This window comes from Leucoraja erinacea, chromosome 30, assembly GCF_028641065.1.
Source record: "Leucoraja erinacea ecotype New England chromosome 30, Leri_hhj_1, whole genome shotgun sequence".
NCBI lineage: Eukaryota > Metazoa > Chordata > Chondrichthyes > Rajiformes > Rajidae > Leucoraja > Leucoraja erinaceus.
In genome coordinates this window covers 5,426,674-5,445,846 of record NC_073406.1, presented here as the reverse complement: position 1 = coordinate 5,445,846, position 19,173 = coordinate 5,426,674, and the positions used below count along the sequence as shown (strand labels likewise).

At 41.2% G+C, this 19,173-nt stretch overlaps 1 protein-coding gene across 5 annotated transcripts in view; it reads left to right on the top strand.

The window, feature by feature from the left end:
- The first annotated feature begins 1,186 nt into the window (after positions 1-1,186).
- The window catches only part of ubr4 (ubiquitin protein ligase E3 component n-recognin 4), a 143,035-nt gene continuing 125,048 nt past the window's right edge, over positions 1,187-19,173 (top strand). For 3 of the 5 annotated variants that reach the window (XM_055659227.1, XM_055659225.1, XM_055659226.1), the window contains exons 1-11: positions 1,188-1,367; positions 8,425-8,522; positions 9,028-9,131; positions 9,841-9,970; positions 10,677-10,816; positions 11,653-11,755; positions 13,049-13,190; positions 13,439-13,563; positions 15,301-15,422; positions 17,250-17,309; positions 18,685-18,875. In XM_055659227.1, coding sequence (XP_055515202.1) covers positions 1,234-1,367; positions 8,425-8,522; positions 9,028-9,131; positions 9,841-9,970; positions 10,677-10,816; positions 11,653-11,755; positions 13,049-13,190; positions 13,439-13,563; positions 15,301-15,422; positions 17,250-17,309; positions 18,685-18,875 — 1,349 coding nt within the window. In that variant the 5' untranslated portion in view covers positions 1,188-1,233. Of the gene's footprint in view, positions 1,368-8,424; positions 8,523-9,027; positions 9,132-9,840; positions 9,971-10,676; positions 10,817-11,652; positions 11,756-13,048; positions 13,191-13,438; positions 13,564-15,300; positions 15,423-17,249; positions 17,310-18,684; positions 18,876-19,173 lie in introns of all 5 variants that reach the window. The other 2 variants (XM_055659223.1, XM_055659222.1) reach the window with 1 other exon arrangement.

Genomic DNA, 19,173 nt, shown 5'->3' with positions numbered 1-19,173 from the left:
AGAAAAAAAGTGAACAGGGATGTCAATTGAGAGAAAAGTTAAGGTCAGATACTTGTGGATGTCTCTGCTCTTCGAATAATGCTCCTGGATTATTTGTTTCCACCTGAATGAGCAGATGGTGCCTCTCACAATGCAATACTCTCTCAGTAATTGCACTGAACTCTCACATGAGATAATGTTCTTAATTTGTGATATGGATTTGAATCCTCAATCTTTGAACTCTGAGTCTTATCAATGAGTCATGACAAACAGCCATAGATGTGAGTATATTCATGAAAAGTCACATTTACTGCTTGGGAATTTTGCAATGAATACCTCATATACCTCATAAGGTATATTATAGAAAATGTAATGTTTATCTGACCCCAAGGCCTTTAAGATGTTAGCTCTATACTAAAATTGTCAAATCCAAAATTCCAATATTGGGTACTTTAGTGCAGTGACTCAATTTTTTCATTAGTTCGTTAGAATAATCGACAGTGAAATGGCAGTCTATTAATTTCTAAACCCAAACCAGAATTTTTCACTGTATTGAATAGCTACCACAAGCATGAAAGAGTAGAATTGATTGTGTGTGGGGGGGGGGGGGGGGACAGTGAGAGTAGTTTGGTGTGGATACAAAAAGTGTGATATATACACCAAGGGCCCATTTGTGTCATATTTAACATGTCAACCTAATATTTCTGTGTTTTTTTTTAAGTATTTGTAAGTTGTTTGCCTCCTTTCCTGTTTCCATTGCTTAATATTTGGATATAAATCTTAGTTTTGACCATTTTGGCAGTACATTGCAGTCTACATTTGCACCATTCACACTGTGACCTTAATAATTTCCATGTATCAAAATAGTCCAGTTCAAATCTGGAGGTTTAGTAAGTGATGTAAAATGTAGATTTAAAGAGTCGATACTATGCAGGCGGAGAATATCCATATGTGGCTACTTTTTTTGCCAGGGTTTTTTAAAGTTTAAAAAGTGCCAGAGTGGAAAGATGCATTTTATTAAAGTTTAAAATGCGGGGGAAATGGTTTAAACTTGCGTCGCCCTCTTTTCCTGGGCGAGAGGGACCTCTGGAGTGCTCAGTTGATGGGTGGTCCACAAGGGCCAAGATACTAGAGGAGCTCTAGTATCTTTGCACAAGGGTAGGACCGATTGCGCTGCGGACTAGTGTGTAACGCGCTTGTGCGCGGTTCTTCTCCGGAGTGTTTAGTCCGTTGCACCAGTCGGCCCACGGGAAAATGGCGCTGAACTCGGCTCCGGCTCTGGAGCCGGACCCCGACTGGAGCGCCGCTGTCCGCCCGCTCCTCGCCGCTTCCTACTCGACATTCGAGCCGCGGGACATCGCGCAGCTTTTCAGCTCGGTCATAAACAGGTAAAGTGGGGAGCCGCGGTCCGTGGTCGCCCAGGGAAGGGAGCAGGAGGACGGGCTGAGCCGCGGCCCTGGGCCCCGCCGCTTCGCCTCTCCCCCTCCCCGCGGCCCAAACTAGGGTCGCTGCCTGCACTGACACTCCTTGGGTTTTCAACTCGATGTTGGAGGCAAATGTCAGGAAGCGGCTGCGGAACCCTCGGCCTAATCCAACAGCCGGGAACTTTCTCGAATGTGCTGGAAGCCAGGGAGGCGCAGCGGTGTTAAACCGCACCCTCATCGCCCGGCATATCTATATTTTATGCCCTTCCGCCTCTCCAATACAACGCACCATTGTGTTATGTTCATCATGCAACAACTTGCATTTCTAGAATGCAGTCGATACAGATATAGATCCTAATTATGTAGCAAAGAACTGCAAATGCTGGTACACACAAAATGCTGGAGTGAGTCAGCGGGACAGGCAGCATCTCTGGAGCGAAGGAATGGGTGACGTTTCGGGTCGAGACCCTTCTAGAGACTCATTATATCGGGTCTCCGATCAGTGGCAGAAAATGGGGATGTCCAAGTTCCACCAAATATGTGGTTTTGGCGAAATCAGAGGAGGAGAGGGAGGCGGAAAGGTAGTGGGGAGGGTTTAAGGACAGTTTGTGATAGGGACATGGGGAGGTGGAAGATTCAGGAAGTTGTAGTAGAAGGATAAAAGTTCACGGGATGGATAACGTCCGCCTGGAAGAAGCTATTTTGTGCCCGTTGCTTGTTCGCCAGACTCAACCATCCGATCAAACCTCGTTATGAATTTCTTCATCTTTATTGGATTTCCCTTTTTGATCGTCTAAACTGAGGAGAAGCTGAATGACATGTTCTCCCCATAATTTAAACATTTAAGTGCCTGGTATTCTCGAAATCTTTGCCATTTCCCCTCCAATCTTACCTGAGGTGTAGAAACATAGAAAATAGGTGCAGGAGGATACCATTCGGCCCTTCGAGCCAACTGATCATCCAAAATCAGTACCCCGTTCCTGCTTTCTCCCTATATCCCTTGATTCCGTTAGCCCTAAGACATAAGGGCGGCATGGTGGCGCAGCGGTGGAGTTGCTGCCTTGCAGAGCCGGAGACCCGGGTTCGATCCCAACTACGGGTGCTGTCTGTACGGTTTTACGTTCTCTCAGTCACGTGCGTGGGTTTTCTCAGAGATCTCCGGTTTCCTCCCACAGGGTTAATTGGCTTGGTGTATGTGTATATTGTCCCTAGTGGGTGTAGGACAGTGTTAATGCGTGGGTGTCCTGGTTGGTGCGGACTAGGTGGGCCAAAGGGCCTGTTTCCACGCTGTATCTCCAAGCTAAGCTATATCTAACTCTTGAAAACATCCAGTGAATTGGTCTCCACTGCCTTCTGTGGCATAGAATTCCGCAGATTCACAATTCGCTGGGTGAAAATTTTTTTCCTCGTCTTAGTCCTAAATGACCTCCCCCTTATTCTTACACTAATACCCTGGTTCTGGACTCCCCGAACATCTGGAACATTTTTCCTGCATCTAGCCTGTCCAATTCCTTAAGAATTTTATGTTTATATAAGATACCCTCTCATCCTTCTAAATTCCAATGAATATAAGCCCAGTCGATCCATTCTGTCATCATATGTCAGTCCTGCCATCGCAGGAATTAACCTGGTGAACCTACACTGCACTCCCTCAATAGCAAGAAGGTCCTTCCTCAAATTAGGAGACCAAGACTGCACACAATACTCCAGGGCCCTATACAACTGCTGTAGGACCTTCTTGCTCCTATACTCAAATCCTCTCGCTATGAAGGCCAACATGCCATTTGCTTTCTTCCCTGGCTGCTTTACATGCATGCTTACTTTCAATGACTGATGTACAAGTCTTGTTGAACCTCCCCTTTTCCTAATCTGACACAATTCAAATAATAATCTGCCTTCTTGTTCTTGCCACCACTGTGGATAACCTCACATTTATACAAATTATACTGCATCTGCCATGCATCTGCCCACTCACCCAACCCATCCAACTCACCTTGCAGCCTCATAGCATCCTCCTCGCAGCTCATACTGCCACCTAGCTTTGTGTCATCCGCAAACTTGTAGATGTTACATTTAATTCCTTTGTCTAAATCGTTAATATATATTGTAAATAACTGTGGTCCCAGCACTAAGCCTTGCGGCGTCCCACTAGTCACTGCCTGCCGTTCTGAAAAGGACCCGTTAATTCCTACTCTCTGCTTTCTGTCTGCCAACCAACTCTCTATCGTGTCAACACCCTACCCCCAATACCATGTGCTCTAATTGTGCACACTAATCTCTTGTGTGGGATCTTGTCAAAGGCTTTTTGAAAGTCCAGATACACCACATCCACTGGCTCTCCCTTATCCATTCTACTTGTTACATCCTCACAAAAAGAGTTTGTCCATAAATGAATGGAGATAAATCTGACCGTGTCTGTATCACCGAGTGTGTTTCTGTACAGTTTCTAGCAAAAAATGCTGGACATAGTGAGTGAGGCAGTGTTTGTGGAGAACATAGAACTGCACAGGAATGGACCCACAATATCTTTGCTTAACATGATGCCAGATACGATGAAAGAAAGCAGATGCTTGTTTATACCAAAGATAGATACACAATGCTTGAGTAACTCAGCGGATCAGGCAGCATTCCTGGAGAAAATGGGCAGGTGACGTCGCGTGTGTTGACCCTCCTGGAGATGTGGGGTATATGGGATCGGTAATGCTATTGGATATCAAAGTGTGATGATCACACTTGTGTTTCCACTTGAGAGTCCAATGTTCAAGCTTTGGTGTTTGCAGATATTGGTAAATTTTTAGTTGAGCTTTGAATAAAACAGACGATTAATGAGCATCCTATTTCTGACATCCTTTGAACCTGCAGCTGCAGTATTCTAGGTTAAGATTGGGAATAATTCCAATCATTGGAGAGTTTTCATGGTTTGCAATATGGAGGAGGACAGGTGTGGCAGCTGTGGGAGGACAGTGTGCTTTGTGTTTGATTTGATTCCAAAAATTGTTGTGATGTTTATTGAATTAATACTGGGCACTATTGTGGCCACTTCTTTGCCTTTTGTATACTCTTGGGTTGCCATCTCCCATGTGTTTGAGTTATTAGCAATCCAAGACACACTCGAGATCCGTGGAGGAGGAACTGTTTGTTGTTAAAAATAAATACTTTTGTCCAAGAATGGTAGTATCTTACGCTGCTCTGCCACTTAAAACATTTTTCTACTGGCATTCACCTGATAACTCTATATATTCCCGTCTCCCGGCAATTTGGAGCAACTCATTCAAAGGATGTGTTGCTGATATTTGATGATACCTCACGCTTCCTGAAAAATATGTAACATCAAGAACAGAAAATGATGTTAACACTCGGCAAGTTAGGCATCATCTGCGACGAGAAATAGTTGATGTTTCCAGTTAACGATCTTTCATCAGAATCTGCTGGGTATTTCTTAAGCTCATAAGCCATAGAATCAGACTTAGGCCATTTGGCCTATCGTGTCTACTCTGTCATTGCATCATGGCTGACCTATCTTCTCAATCCTGCTTTCATGCCTTCTCCCTATAACGTTTGTCACCCATACTAATCAAGAACCTGTTAATCTCCGCTTTAAAAATACCCAATGACTTGGCTGCCACGGCCGTCTGTGGCAATGAATTCCCCAGACTCACCACCCTCTGACTATAGAAATTCCTTCCCATCTCCTTTCTAAACTTGCATCGTTTTATTATGAGGCTGTGCCCTCTAGTCGTAGATCTCCCACTCGTTGAAACATCCTCACCACATTCACATTATCCAGGCCTTTCAGTTTCAATGTACCCCATCATCCTTCTAAATTCCAATGCTAGACAACGTACTGCACAGGACTTCAGGACTTGATTAGCAGGGCAACAGGAGTAAAGTTGGGCTGTCTGATCTTATTCACTAATTTTCAGTACAACCTTTTTTTTAAAGGATATATTATCAATGTTAATACAGGATGGTAACATTACTGCAAATGAATTTATGGGGTAAACAGTGTAGTGCAGGGACAGGCACTTCGACCTATGATGCCAAACATAATGCCTGATTAAACTAATTCCTTATGTGACCCATATCCCTCCATTCCCTGCATATTCATGTGCCTTTTCAAAAGCCTACTACCATATCAGCTTCTTCCACCACCCCAGGCAGCAGATTTAAGGAACCGACCACTCACCGTGAAAACAAACAAAAAAAAATGTCCTGTGCATTTTCTTTAAATCTTCCCCCTCTGACCGCTGCTGCATTACTCTCATCGTTGGTGCCTCGTAACTCAATCTCCCTCTATAACCGGCAAGAGCAATACTGACCGATGATCAGACTGGCCAAAATGAGGAAGGGGGATGGAGCGATAGACATATTTGATGGTGGTATTGCAATGGTCTAGAGTGTTAACACCCCAAGTTCAGAAGTAGACATGCTGATGGTATTTGGGGATTGCATTCCTGAGGTGTGCACAATTGAAGTTGCGACTGATGATGAATCGGGTATGAGGGTTTGCTATCTCAAAATAATTGATGACCGAGTACAATTGCTGTTGGATTTGGGTGCTGTGTAGACTGTTGACAAGATGGTCGAAGTGAATTCCCATGGTGGATTAGAGGGATGGCATTTCATGATCAGTTATTCCAGAGCAGAGGAGCAGAAATTACCTAGGGCCGTCACATCAGTGTACCACGAAACATCGACAATAAAGCAGATACCCCCGTTTTCATTATGTCTGAATATTGTATGCTGTTCGTACTAAAATTAGAGAAAACCGTGTATCAAGAGTATCAAGGCTGAGCCATGTTTCAGTGAAACATGGCTGTCTCTGATATCCCTGTGGAACAGCAGTCTTGTTCTGAGCTCTTCAAGTTTGTCCTCGAGTGATTGAACGTTGGCTAGAAGTATGCTGAGGTGGGGGGGGGGGGGGAAGGGTTAGCTTGTTGTCTTAGCGGATGTAGCCTCGTAGATTCTTCTGACTCGCCAGAGGTATGTACACATGCACACTGGGCAGATGCTTTGGCAGGTTATCACCTGTCTTGTTGATTCCAACTCATCTGCCTTTCACTCTAAATCCTCTCAGGAAATGTTTCCATCAAAAATCCAAATGACATTCCCAAATTTTACAGATGACTTCTGCACCTTGCATACCTATTTTAATTAGCTTCAGATTAATTCATATTATTCCTGATTTGTAGCCTGTTTTTCAGCAAGACACTGGCCTTTGACTTTTCCTCCTTGCAGAATCATAGAGACAAGAATCATGCATCTGGGGCCATCAGTTCACTGTCTGCACTGACCATCAAACACCCATTTGCACTAATGACATAAATTCTATTTTTATTCTCTCCAGTTCTCTTTAACTCTGTCCAGATTCTTCCACTAACTTAGGTAATGGAGACATTTTACTATTATACTACTAATCCTGCATGGCATTGGAATGGGATAGGATGGGGGTGGGGGGAACCGGAGCATTAGTGGAGGCTCATTTGGTCATGGAGAATGTGCATTCATCACACAGACAGGATCAGACGTCAGGATTGAGCCCAGATCTCTGGCACTGTGAGACTGTGAAAGCTTTTCACTGTATTTCGGTACTCGTGAGAATAAACTAAACTGAACAGTGACTCTGCGAGCTGCACCATTGTCTGCCTAATTCTAGTGTCCATTTTATCCAGGGGATGCTGGGAAATTCCTACAGCGATGTGGGGATGTGCAAAACCAAATGATGTTTGCTCTTCTGTCTCTCTTTTTGATTAAATTGATTGAAAGATACTGCATGGAAACAGCCCCTTTGGCCCACCGAGTTCACGCCGCCATCAATCATCCGATCACACTAGTTGAACATTAACCCACTTTTGCATCCACTCCCGACACACGAGGGACAATGTACAGAGGCCAATTAACCTACAAACCCACACATCTTTAGGATGTGGGAGGAAACCTGTGTGATCACACGGAAAACATGCAAACTCCTGAAAGACAGCACCCGAGGGCAGGTTCGAACCTGTACCTCTGGCGCTATGAGGTAGCAGCTCTAGCAGCTGTTGTCTGAAGATGCTTTCCTTCACAGTTCATGATAACAGGTTGTCAAAGATGAAAATAACTTCCGAGTTACTGGACGAAGGAATTTTTTTATTGCGTATAAGCACAGATGGAATGTACAATGTACCAAAGTCTCAAAATTTTCAAATTTACAATAGGTTATCAAGGGGGGGATGCAGTCAGCTACTCAAACTGGCCATATTTGTATATTATCCTTGGGTATCTATACATCTTCATGTTCATGGATGCAGAGAAATTATAGAGAAAACAGACTATCTTAACACTTCATATCATGCATCACAGGCAGAGTCAGTTGAACTTGAATTGGTTTGAGTTGAACACAATTTAACTGTGACAACAAACAAGGAAAAAACATTCAATCTATCTCATGGAGAGTAAGCAAAACTCTGTAGTCGTACATTCTGGCAACAAACAAGGTTTGGTTTTGCGGTTTGTTGGTTCTGCCGCCGGAGAAATGACTGCCTTCTGTACCCACTCCAAAACATTAACCGAAAAACCACCAACTGTGATGTCATAAGGCAGCCACTCACCAATGACGTTCTAACTCGTGCTCAGTTGAGTTCTTCCGTGATTCACTCAGCTCCACATTTCATCAAATTCCCGATCCAGACATGGGCAGAAGTGTTGCTGCAAGAGAACTGACAATAGCTGTTCTTTTCACTCCAGTGTAGCCATTTATTATGGAGGTTCAGCAAAGCCTGTTGGTGGATTCCATTGGGGAAATCCCAGCAACATTTAGGATTTGATAATTTGTAAGTGCCCTCTTCCCCTGACTTGCATGCGAGTCCCCCCTCCCTTTTATTTGAAACATTAATAATGTTTCTGTTCAAAAGGTGAAGCTTGTCCTGCTGAGTATCAGCAGCATTTCTGTTTTTAACATGGATGAAAATGCTGCAACATTTATGCTGGATTAATATGTACTTGCTTTTAAAGTTTCTGAGTTATTTGTTTTGTCTTTCAGTGAGAAGGAGATTCTACATCATGACAAACATTATGAACCGTTCTACTCTTCATTTGTGGCGTTGTCTGCACATTACATCTCAACAGTCTGTACACAAAGTGAGTATTTTTGATCAAATCTATTATCGGTTAATATTTTAATACATTTCATAAAGAATTGTAATGGTTGTCAGCATGGGGAGACTGGACTCCTTGTAGTTTGATCTGGGCTGGATTTAAGCTCCAGAGATGGAGTTGTAGATTTAGGGGCACCTTGACTTGTGAGTGAGGAAATGTTCTGATAAAATTCAAGGCATTTGACCAGGTTCAGTTTCCCACTTTCAACACATCAACACCCTTTTACTGTTACTGATTAGATTTTGAATGACCCATGGGCGTGCGGGTATTTTACCATGTCTTGTGTGGTATGACTGAATCATTGAATTATGCAGCACAGATGGCAGTCGTTTGCCTTCTCGTTGCCTTGAAAGCTTCCTAGTTTGTCCTACTTAAAGAGTTTCTGAAGGTTTCCATGCTAGTTTAATTTATTTGCTTTTTAATACCTTAAATAGTTAATGTTTTGGAAATTTATTGTATTTGTTGCCAATTCTTCCAATATTTCTAGTTCCTAGGAACCAATTGCTGTCTGTTACTGCCGCATGTAAAATCCTGATTGAATTTTCATTAATGCGTCTCGAGAATCCAGATGAAGCATGTGCTGTTTCACAGGTAATGACTTTACTCTTCGGACTGGTTTAATTGTATGGACTTCTCTGATGAATATTCATTATCTAACAAAGTAGGATTCAATCTCCCCTTTCTCCTCATTCTTCTTTAATTTTTTCATTGGTGTTTGGGCTGGATAGTCAATGATGGGTTCATCACCTCTCCTAGGGTTCACCTCTCCAATGGATCAAATCCCATTCCATGGCTCAAGAATGTAACACGCAAACACTCAATTGCAACATTTGTTGGAAGGGAAATTATTTTAGAAATGGTGTTAAATTAAAGCTTTATCTCTGGATGAGCGTCCAAGACCCTTTATTTTCTCATAGCAAGTTCTTCTCGTGCTCCAAACAACTATTAACTAGCTGTAACAAGAACAGATACATCCAGTGAAATATACACCATGCTGTGTGAAAATTGTTTGGTGCTTACAGAGCTGCCAAACAGTACGGATTTACCGTATTTTGTACGGAAATGCGATAAGAATACGGATGTATGGATTTGCTTTGTAAAATACGGATTTTTTTAAAATTGGCCCGACTTCCTGTTTCATCTTGCTACTTAAAAAATGCAAGGATATAAAAAGTCATACTGTAATTCTAAAAATTATAGCAGCTGTTCTTGCTACTTTCCGAAACCACCTTAAAATTGATGCGTTTTACAGTGTTTTCTACTTTTCAACTATTGTTTGATTGTCATACTTCTTCCTCAGAAACACTTGATCCTATTGATCAAGGGCTTGTGCACTGGCTGCAGCCGACTGGACAGGACTGAGATCATTACATTTACAGCGATGATGAAGTCAGCCAAACTTCCGATGACAGTAAAGACTCTCTCAGATGGTAAGCCTTTTGAATGTTAATCTCAGCTGTTTATCTTGTTGCTGTTACCCAATTTCCACGAAATCCTTGGTGTTCAGGTGAGGTCGCATTTGGAGTACTGTGTTCAGTTTTGAGCACCCTGCTATAGGAAGGATGTTATTAAGCTGGAAAAAGTGCAGAGAAGATTTGACATGGATCTTTCCAAGATTTGAGAGGTTAGGCAGGCTAGGACTTTATCCCTTGGAGCGCAAGAAGCTTATAGAGAAGAATAAATTAATGATGGGTATAGGCAGACCCTATTTCCGAGGGTAGGGGAATCGCGAACTAGCGGGCAGAGGCTTACGGTGAGAGGAGAAAGATTTAATGAGAACCTGAAGGATAACCTTTTCACTCAGAGTGTGATGGGTATATGGAACGAGCTGCCAGAGGAGGTAGTTGAGGCAGGTTTGAATAAACACTTGGATAGGAAAGATGGACACAAAATGCTGGAGTAACTCAACGCAGCATCTCTGGATAGAACGAATGGGTGACTATTCGGGTCAAGACCCTTCTTCAGACTAGGGATATGGGCCAAACAAATGCTAGTGGGACTAGCTTAGATGGGATATATTGGTCAGCTGGAGCAAGTTGAGTCCAGGGGCCTGATTCCATGCTGTATGGCTGTAACAGTTTGAATCATTGATGGTTTTGTTATGCTTAATTCCAATAAAATAATTTATTTATCCAGTGGAAGATCAAAAAGATACCGTCTCTCCATTGACACCTGAACTACGACAAAAAGAAGTGCAAATGAACTTCTTAAACCAGCTGACTTCTGTTTTCAACCCAGATGTATCAAACTCATCTGCTCCATCTACTGCCACTCAGGTAAATGAATTGTGCACTTTTTATCCTATGTCAACAATCGTAAAATAATAGGATTTTGATTTGGGTTATTTTAGGATGTAGTTACTTAAGGAAATTGTTTCTGACTAGAGTAGGGGACTTCTGTTAGATCTTTATTTGATGGAACACATGACCATCTCCAATTTTTTTTTTTAATTAAAAAAAAAAATGAAACAACAAGTTGTATGTTGTGAAACAACACATTCCCTCTATTTCACTCTCCTTGATTATATGAAGCTACTTGCAGATTAAATATAATCTGGTAAACCTTTTCTTTTGTATACGAATAAAAAGAAACCATTCTGCCCCTTACACCCGTTCTATCGCTTATTGATTTGTTTTTTAATTCTATTCACCCGTATCAGCAAATCCAGGATTTTTGTTTCAAATAAGAACATCGCTGCTTTTTGAGTTACCCGCCTTAATGTTTTGAATAGTTCAATTGACCAATTTATTGTGAGTTATGACTGAATTATTACCTGTATCATGATGTAGCTGTGTATCTGCAAGAAGCTGTTGATTGCAATCATAATCTCCATTTTATTTTCTAAGTGGCTATTGTCAGTTAAGCCTAGATGGGAATCTAGGTTCAAGGTGAAAATATAAGGATTTTTACCCAAAGATATTATTTTTAATCTGTTGATTTCATCTATTTTAATCTGTCCTTTACTAGTTCTGCAAATAGTTAGAACAGGTAGTTGAAAACATGACATACGAGAGAGAGAGTGGTTGGCATTGGTGGGGAATTAAACTCCAACACAGACTGGTGCAGCTGCACAGCTTCATGTGAATTTTGAGTATCTTTTTTAATTTGTCAGGTGGATGGAGAAAGTGATGACCAGACTGTAACAGATCAAGCAACAGTTACCAAGATGAAAAACGCATTCATTGCACAGAACGTGTCCAGTTTACAAGCATTGGGTGAGTTTAAATGTGAAAACGTCACCCTAAAGAGAGCTGCAGTGGAATGTTATTGTTTTAAAGCAATTTGAGTCGTTCCTATAACAAATGTGATGACAAATGTTACATAAACTTATAGACGTTAAACTTGCTTACAGACGTTAAAAATAGCAAATTAATTGGGCTGTTTGAGAAGGAACTGCAGATGCTGGAAAATCGAAGGTAGACAAAAATGCTGGAGAAACTCAGCGGGTGAGGCAGCATCTATGGAGCGAAGTAAATAGACAACGCTTTGGGTCGAGACCCTTCTTCAGACCAATTGGGCTTGGTTAACTAAATGCTGTTTTCAGTCAGGAATGATAGTCCTTTTTGACCCTTAATCATGTGTTACTTACTCCACATCCAAAAAGCTGTTGGGTAAATAATGATTCCATAAATTTAAAATGATTATCGAACAAACTAAATACTGTTGTTGCCTATTTGAGTTTTGGGACTGCATGTGTATTTTGGTGAACTTGTTGCCACACTTGAATCATCTATGTCACTAACCCAGAATCAGACTGTAGAATCGATATATTTTTACACATGGGCTGAGAAACATTTGGGTAATTTAGTGAAGAACACAACTGTCGGGTGAGACTGATATGAGAAGAGTAGAGAGTGACTGGTGGACAATATGGTATGGGGGACCTAGCGGAGCTGCATTTAAAAGAAAGTCGGAGGTGGTTTGTAAAGACATTACCAAGAAGAGAGTCATTGCATATAAGAGTCAAGGTCCAAGTAACTGAATGAATTGAATGTTGGCTTGGAGTTGGGAAGTATATATTGGAATGACCTGTGCTGGGGCCAATGTTGTTTTATATGTACGTGAACATATGCACAATTTTCACCTTGTTCAGTGCAATTGAGAAATAGGACTGAATTTGTGCTCTACAAAGCCATATTTGTGGCCCTTATGTTAGTCTATTTTGCCTGATCTGAACCATTATTTTCTGCTATAAATATGAGGCTAACAGATTTATAGTCATGCTTATCTTTTCCCTTCAAATAAATATGTAGCATTTGCTGTTTTCAGTCTTTATGCTGCAGTTTCTGTTTTCAAAGTATCTTCCTTAGTGGCTCTGCTCTCACTGCGTATATGATAATTAATATCTCCAGTTCATGATAATTAACATGTTCGTTTTACTTTATGTTAAAGCCAAACATACTAAGAATATGATCTTGCATCATTGCGGTTGGTTCATTTGCTTGTGCTCGATCTTGTTTGCATTTAACTTGATGTTAAAGGAAGAATATTTACTTGACATTTTGCAGGAGGCTCTGAGAAGCTGTTGCGGGTCTGCTTAAACCTTCCCTACTTCCTGCGATATATTAACCGTTTCCAAGATGCTGTCTCTGCCAACTCCTTTTTCATTATGCCTGCTACAGTTGCAGACGCAACTGCAGTACGGAATGGGTGAGTTGTAAACATTCAGTGGGGACTGATGAGAGACTTTCAATTTTCATGTCATTGGTTAAAACGTATTGATTGATGTGAGGCAAATTATCAATTTTGTGTCTCGGGTAATACATTTTGAATGGTTAATTTGCTCTGGGTAGAAATTTGACTGATCCACATGTCTTTTTAAACACTAGCGGGATGTGATTTTTGATTTCTTCCATACATTGTTTTCTAAATATTCTCTTTTAACGCTATATCTTCAGATTCCACTCCTTGGTTATTGACGTTACCATGGCACTGGACACGCTCTCGTTGCCTGTTCTTGAGCCCCTGACCCCTGAAAGATTACAGGATGTGACTGTATTAGCACTGAGTTGTTTATATGCAGGTCTGTATACGAACAAATAAAATGTCTTTCCAAGGCTGGGAAACAGCAGATTAAAGTGAATGTGTCCTTTTAAATGTCATTTTCATGAGAGGAATTGTGAAAGTAGGTCTGGTAGAAACCATACCCAATGTTCTTTGTCAATAGGATTATATATTGAGCAATGTGGTTATTTTGTTAACATTTCATGTTAATTTTCTTTCAGTTGTCATGCATGTTATAATCATAGAATGGTTATAGCACAGATGGAGCAATTTGGTCCATTATTCCCTTGCCCACTCTCTTACCAGGCAGCTCACGAATTCTACCCCACCCTGCCTTTTCTCTACAGCTTTGACAATTTTCCCTCCCCATAAAATTTATCCAGCTGCCTCTTGAGGGCCTTGGTGGAATCTGCCAATTCCGAACCTACAGATTTCAACTATGTACTGTGCAAAAAAGCACCCCATGTCAGTATTTCATACCTGTATCTAAACTTTGACCCTTCAACCACAGGAACATTATCAACCCTATCCGGATCTCATCATTTCTGTCAGGTCTTCCTCAGCCTCTTCCCTACAGAACATATTCAGAGCCTCCAATCTATCCTTTATACTTTAGTTTCTTATTCCTGGAACAATTTTCATAAATCTCTACTGAACCTTATCTAATGCCATCACATCCTTCCAGATGCAGTGATCAGGAGTGAGCACAGTTGAGTGTGGACCAGTGAATGATAAAGATCTTTCCTTCTTAATGCATAACATCCCTTCCTTTATACTTTGTCTCAGTTCATGATGCCTAGAAGTACATGTGCCTTATTTCTTCATCTGCTTTGCCAAGTTTAATGATGTCAACGCTGTCCATTGGTCCAGCAGTTCTTGCATGCCTTTTAGTACAATATCCTTTATATTACTGCTCAGTTTCCTCAGTAAAAATGAATCAACTAACATTTATTTTCATTAAAACATCATCTTTCATAAGCCATTTTTCCAGCCTAGCTAGAAAATGCTGCAATTTTATCAATTGCCTTTTTGCAATACTGCCAATATTTGTGTCATCTACAAATATAGAAATTGTGGTTTGCATACTTATGTCTTGGATCAGAAAAGGAGATGGTTCGAGCTCAGCTTCCTGTGGAGTATCATTATTCATCTTCCCTGGTGCATTATTGAACGAGCATTGACAACAATCTGTTATCTGTTACTAGGACAACTTAGTGTTCATGCTCTCAATTTCATTTTTATGCCAGGAGCCTCATCTTTACTAATGAGCACCTTATCAAAATGCCTTTTGTAAGCTCACACGCAACTGCATTACCCTCATCGACCTTATTCGTCATGTCATTAAAATCAAATCTAATTTGATTTGTACTTGTATGCTTGCATTGATTAATTCATTTCCTCCAGTTGAATCTTAATAAAATTCCCAATCAAAGATTCTGAGAAGTTTGAGATTAAACTGTTAGACATGTAATATTTGTCACTCTACAGTTCTCAGGCCCAGCCCCTGTATCCAAAGAGTGATGGAAAATGATGGTCAGTGGCCTCATAATTTCTTCCCATACTTGCGTGAAAATCCTAGATGCAGATTTTTTTAATATGTTAATAACCCAAAGCTCCCCCTTTGTTTTCCTAGTAAATACAAATGATTTCTTATTTAAGCTTTCCTTTTGAAGGCCATAAAGTTGGTTTCTAATCATACAATCTAAACTAGATTTGAATGTTTAATGATGGTTAATTTCTAGTATTCTTTCACTAGGAGTGAGTGTTGCGACATGCATGGCTATTCTACATGTGGGCAGTAGCTTGCAAGTTCGATCTGGATCTACCAGTAAAGATGAAGACTATGAAAATGATGCAGCTACAATTGTACAGAAATGTGTAAGTGCTGTATGACGAGATGTATTTTAAAGTATTGCAATTAATCTTTGGAATAATGCAAGCACTCGGGGATAAATTCGATTTGTTTTTGTTTTCATGGTATTAATGTTGTTCAGATAAAAGGGAGTGTGTTACTCTGCCAAGCCAGATGCTGGTTAGAATAAGATAGTGATCAATCAGGGAATATGTTGAGGAGAATCCCAATTTCATGCAGGCATTTGGGTCGTCATTGTCTTAAGCAGTCCCTTGGCATCAAGGAGGACTTTTCCTCCTTCGGTTCTGAGGTGACTGACGAGGCCATTGTGGGAACCACAGACATTTTGGGCTAGTCTAAGTGCCTCATGGTACGGGCAGGTGGGTGGTTTGTGAGGCACTTACTAGGATGTCTGTTGCGATTCCTAGTGCATCCTGTGTGCTGCTATGTCACAGTCCTGATTCCCAGAATGTAATAATAATAATAATAATAATAATAATAATAATTTTATTTATAGAGCACTTTAAAAACAAACATAGCTGCAACAAAGTGCTGTACATCACTAATCATTGACAAAAAAGTTAATACACACCAAAAATAACAATCAAAAGAAATAGTAGGAAAAGACATGTAAAATAAAGAAACATCAAAAACACCACAAACAGAAGCAAAGCCTCAGGCATGGTCAAAAGCCAGGGAGTACAAATGCGTTTTAACACTGGATTTGAAGATGGACAGTGAGGGGGCCTGTCTGATGTGCAGCGGCAGGGTGTTCCAGAGTGCCGGAGCAGCAACAGAGAAGGCTCTATCCCCTCTGAGCCTCCGACTAGACCTCGGTACCTCCAGGAGCAGCTGACCAGCTGACCTGAGGGACCAGGCAGGAGTGTATGGGTGGAGCAGCTCAGAGAGGTAAGGCGGGGCGAGCCCATTCAGAGATTTAAAAACAAATAACAGTAACTTAAAATGAACCCGAAAGTGCACCGGGAGCCAGTGTAGGGAGGCCAGAATTGGCGATATGTGCTCCCTCTTTCGAGTCCCTGTTAAAAGGCGAGCAGCAGCATTCTGAACCAACTGGAGACGAGCCAGTGAAGAACGAGCAACACCAAAATAGAGCGCGTTACAGTAATCCAGCCTAGATGTAATAAAGGCATGGATTACTGTCTCAAAATGCTGCCGCTCGAGAATGGGCTTCACCTTCGCCAGCTTCCTTAGGTGAAAGAAGCTGGACTTAACCACCGCGCATATTTGGCGATCTAATTTAAAGTCACTGTCCATCCTAAAACCCAGGTTCACAACTGTTGGCTTCACGTACCTTGACAATGTACTTTCTCAAGTAGTTGCAAGATCATCCTTAGTTCTCCAGTGCCTTCTTCTTCAGTAGTTTTGTTTCTTTATGAAGTTTTTTTTCACATGCTTGTCCTGTTAAGTTGGATGAGGGCAGTCCTTTTGTATGTTTCACATCAGCTGCATTGGAACTGCTACAAGATAAATTCACGTAGTTATTATGGCTAACTGGATCTGAGCAGGTTAAGAGATTAAAGGACTATGCTAAAAGCACGTCTTGAACCTTTCTGCAGGATATATTCTAATTTTGACAATTTTCAGTTTTTGTTCAACTTGGTTTAGTTAGGAACCATGCTATTTGTTAATAATTTAAAGCATCAACAACGGGGTTGTCATTCAACTATATAACATGTTTTGCTGTAAGCCGTAAAACTCAAGGTATGAATCATCTTGCCATTGTCCTCCTCCTTCTCCACGTTCTGGCTCTGCGGGTGTGATATGGATGTATATAAGGCATTTCCCGATTGCTTGAATGCAGCACTAAATTAATATTTCATTTATTATTGCAGTTGGAAATTTATGACATGATCGGTCAAGCAATTAACAGCTCACGACGTGCAGGTGGGGAGGTAAGATGTCTCTGTAGTACGTTTGGTATGCTTCATTGGTTGGGGCATTTCAGCACAAGAATCAGGAAGTCATGTTGCAGCCCTAAAACTTTGGTTTTGCTGTATTTGGAGTATTGTCTGGCTCTTAGCATCCAATTACAGGAATAATGAGGGTATAAAGAAGTCCATCAAGATGCGGCCTGGATTGGAGTGCAATGGTTATGAGGAGAGAATGGACAGACTTGGATTATTTCCCTCTGGAATCTTTGTGGTTGAGGGGAGACAAAATTATGAGAGGCATTAGTCGGTTAGATAGGTCAGAATTGTAGTATAATTTGGCTTAATTTGGTTTAATTAATCTCGTTCATTACAGATCTCACGGGCCAAAGGGCCTGTTCCTGTGCTGTGCAGCTGTCCTGTTCTAATTGCTAATGTTAGTCCCCGGATAGCAAACCCTGTGTCACAGGTCCAATTGAATTCCATGCACAATCTGGATGATGCAGGTTCAATGACAGTGCGAGATTGGAAACTCCAGAAGACTTGCCTAGTAACAAACTGGACTCAGACATGAGAGCATTGTGTCCGAGACCAGATGGTGGGCGTTGGCAGATTGATGCTCTGGCCCTTGGAGTTCTTACTTTAATTAACGTGGAAGTCAGACGATGGAGATATTATTGAAATAGATTCATAATAATCCCATAGATTCTGCTCTATTGCAGTGTACTGATGGAAATGTTCTGCAATCCTCTTGTATGTTCCCAGTCTGTCAACCGATTGTTTAAGAAGGAACTGCAGATGCTGGAAAATCGACGGTAGACAAAAGTGCTGGAGAAACTCGGCGGGTGCAGCAGCATCTATGGAGCGAAGGAAATAGGCCGAAACCTTTGGTTTCGTCCCGAAACGTTGCCTATTTCCTTCGCTCCATAGATGCTGCTGCACCCGCTGAGTTTCTCCAGCACTTATGTCGACCTGTCAACTGATTGTCTCAGTTCGATATGTATAGGTTATCAAGCCAGTAATTTTGTCCTCTGAGTAGATGACAACAATGGAGCGAACACGGCCTTATACTTGTGGTTTCATTTACAAGTTGCTCGTTAAACTGAACAATGCATTATGTATCACAGGTTCAGAGTATTTTGCTGAGAGAGCATTGAGGATGGAAATTAATATTACACGTAGCAACTGTAAATGTATAGAAGGAAATACCTTGCGGCATTGTTTGCAATTTATCTAAAGATATTCTTTGCTATGGAACAGCTGAAAGATTTGAATGAAACAAATGGGATGCTGTCCTGACTGAAATATGTAAAGTATTTATATGTTTTGAAAGCAAAATGTTGAAAATATTTTATCTGTTGCCAGTTATAAAACATTTTTTTTTGTACTTTGTCCCCAGCATTATCAAAACTTCCAATTATTGGGTGCCTGGTGCCTTCTAAACAGCCTCTACTTGATCCTGAACCTTAGTCCTGCAGCGCTGGCTGACAAGGGGAAAGAGAAAGACCCACTGGCTGCACTTCGAGTCCGTGACATTGCTGCTCGTGCGAAAGAAGGAGCTGGGTCGCCCAAATTAGCGCCTGTTAAAGGGTGAGTGAATAATCGATGGATAATGTACTAGAGTTTCTCGAAAGTGGTTGATTGTGCAATAAACTCCTTGGGTTCTACTTCCAGTCAGTAACAATGATTTGACACTAATTTTGCTTTTGCTTCTCTCAGTTCCAAATAAAATCAGTAAATTTTGAAAAATCAAACCATTGGCAAAAATTCATATAAACCAATTTATTTTTCTATTGCTCAATAGAACATAGAAGAGTAGAGCACGGGAACAGATCCTTTGACGTACAATGTTTGTGCCGAACCTAATGCCAAGATAAACTAACCTCAT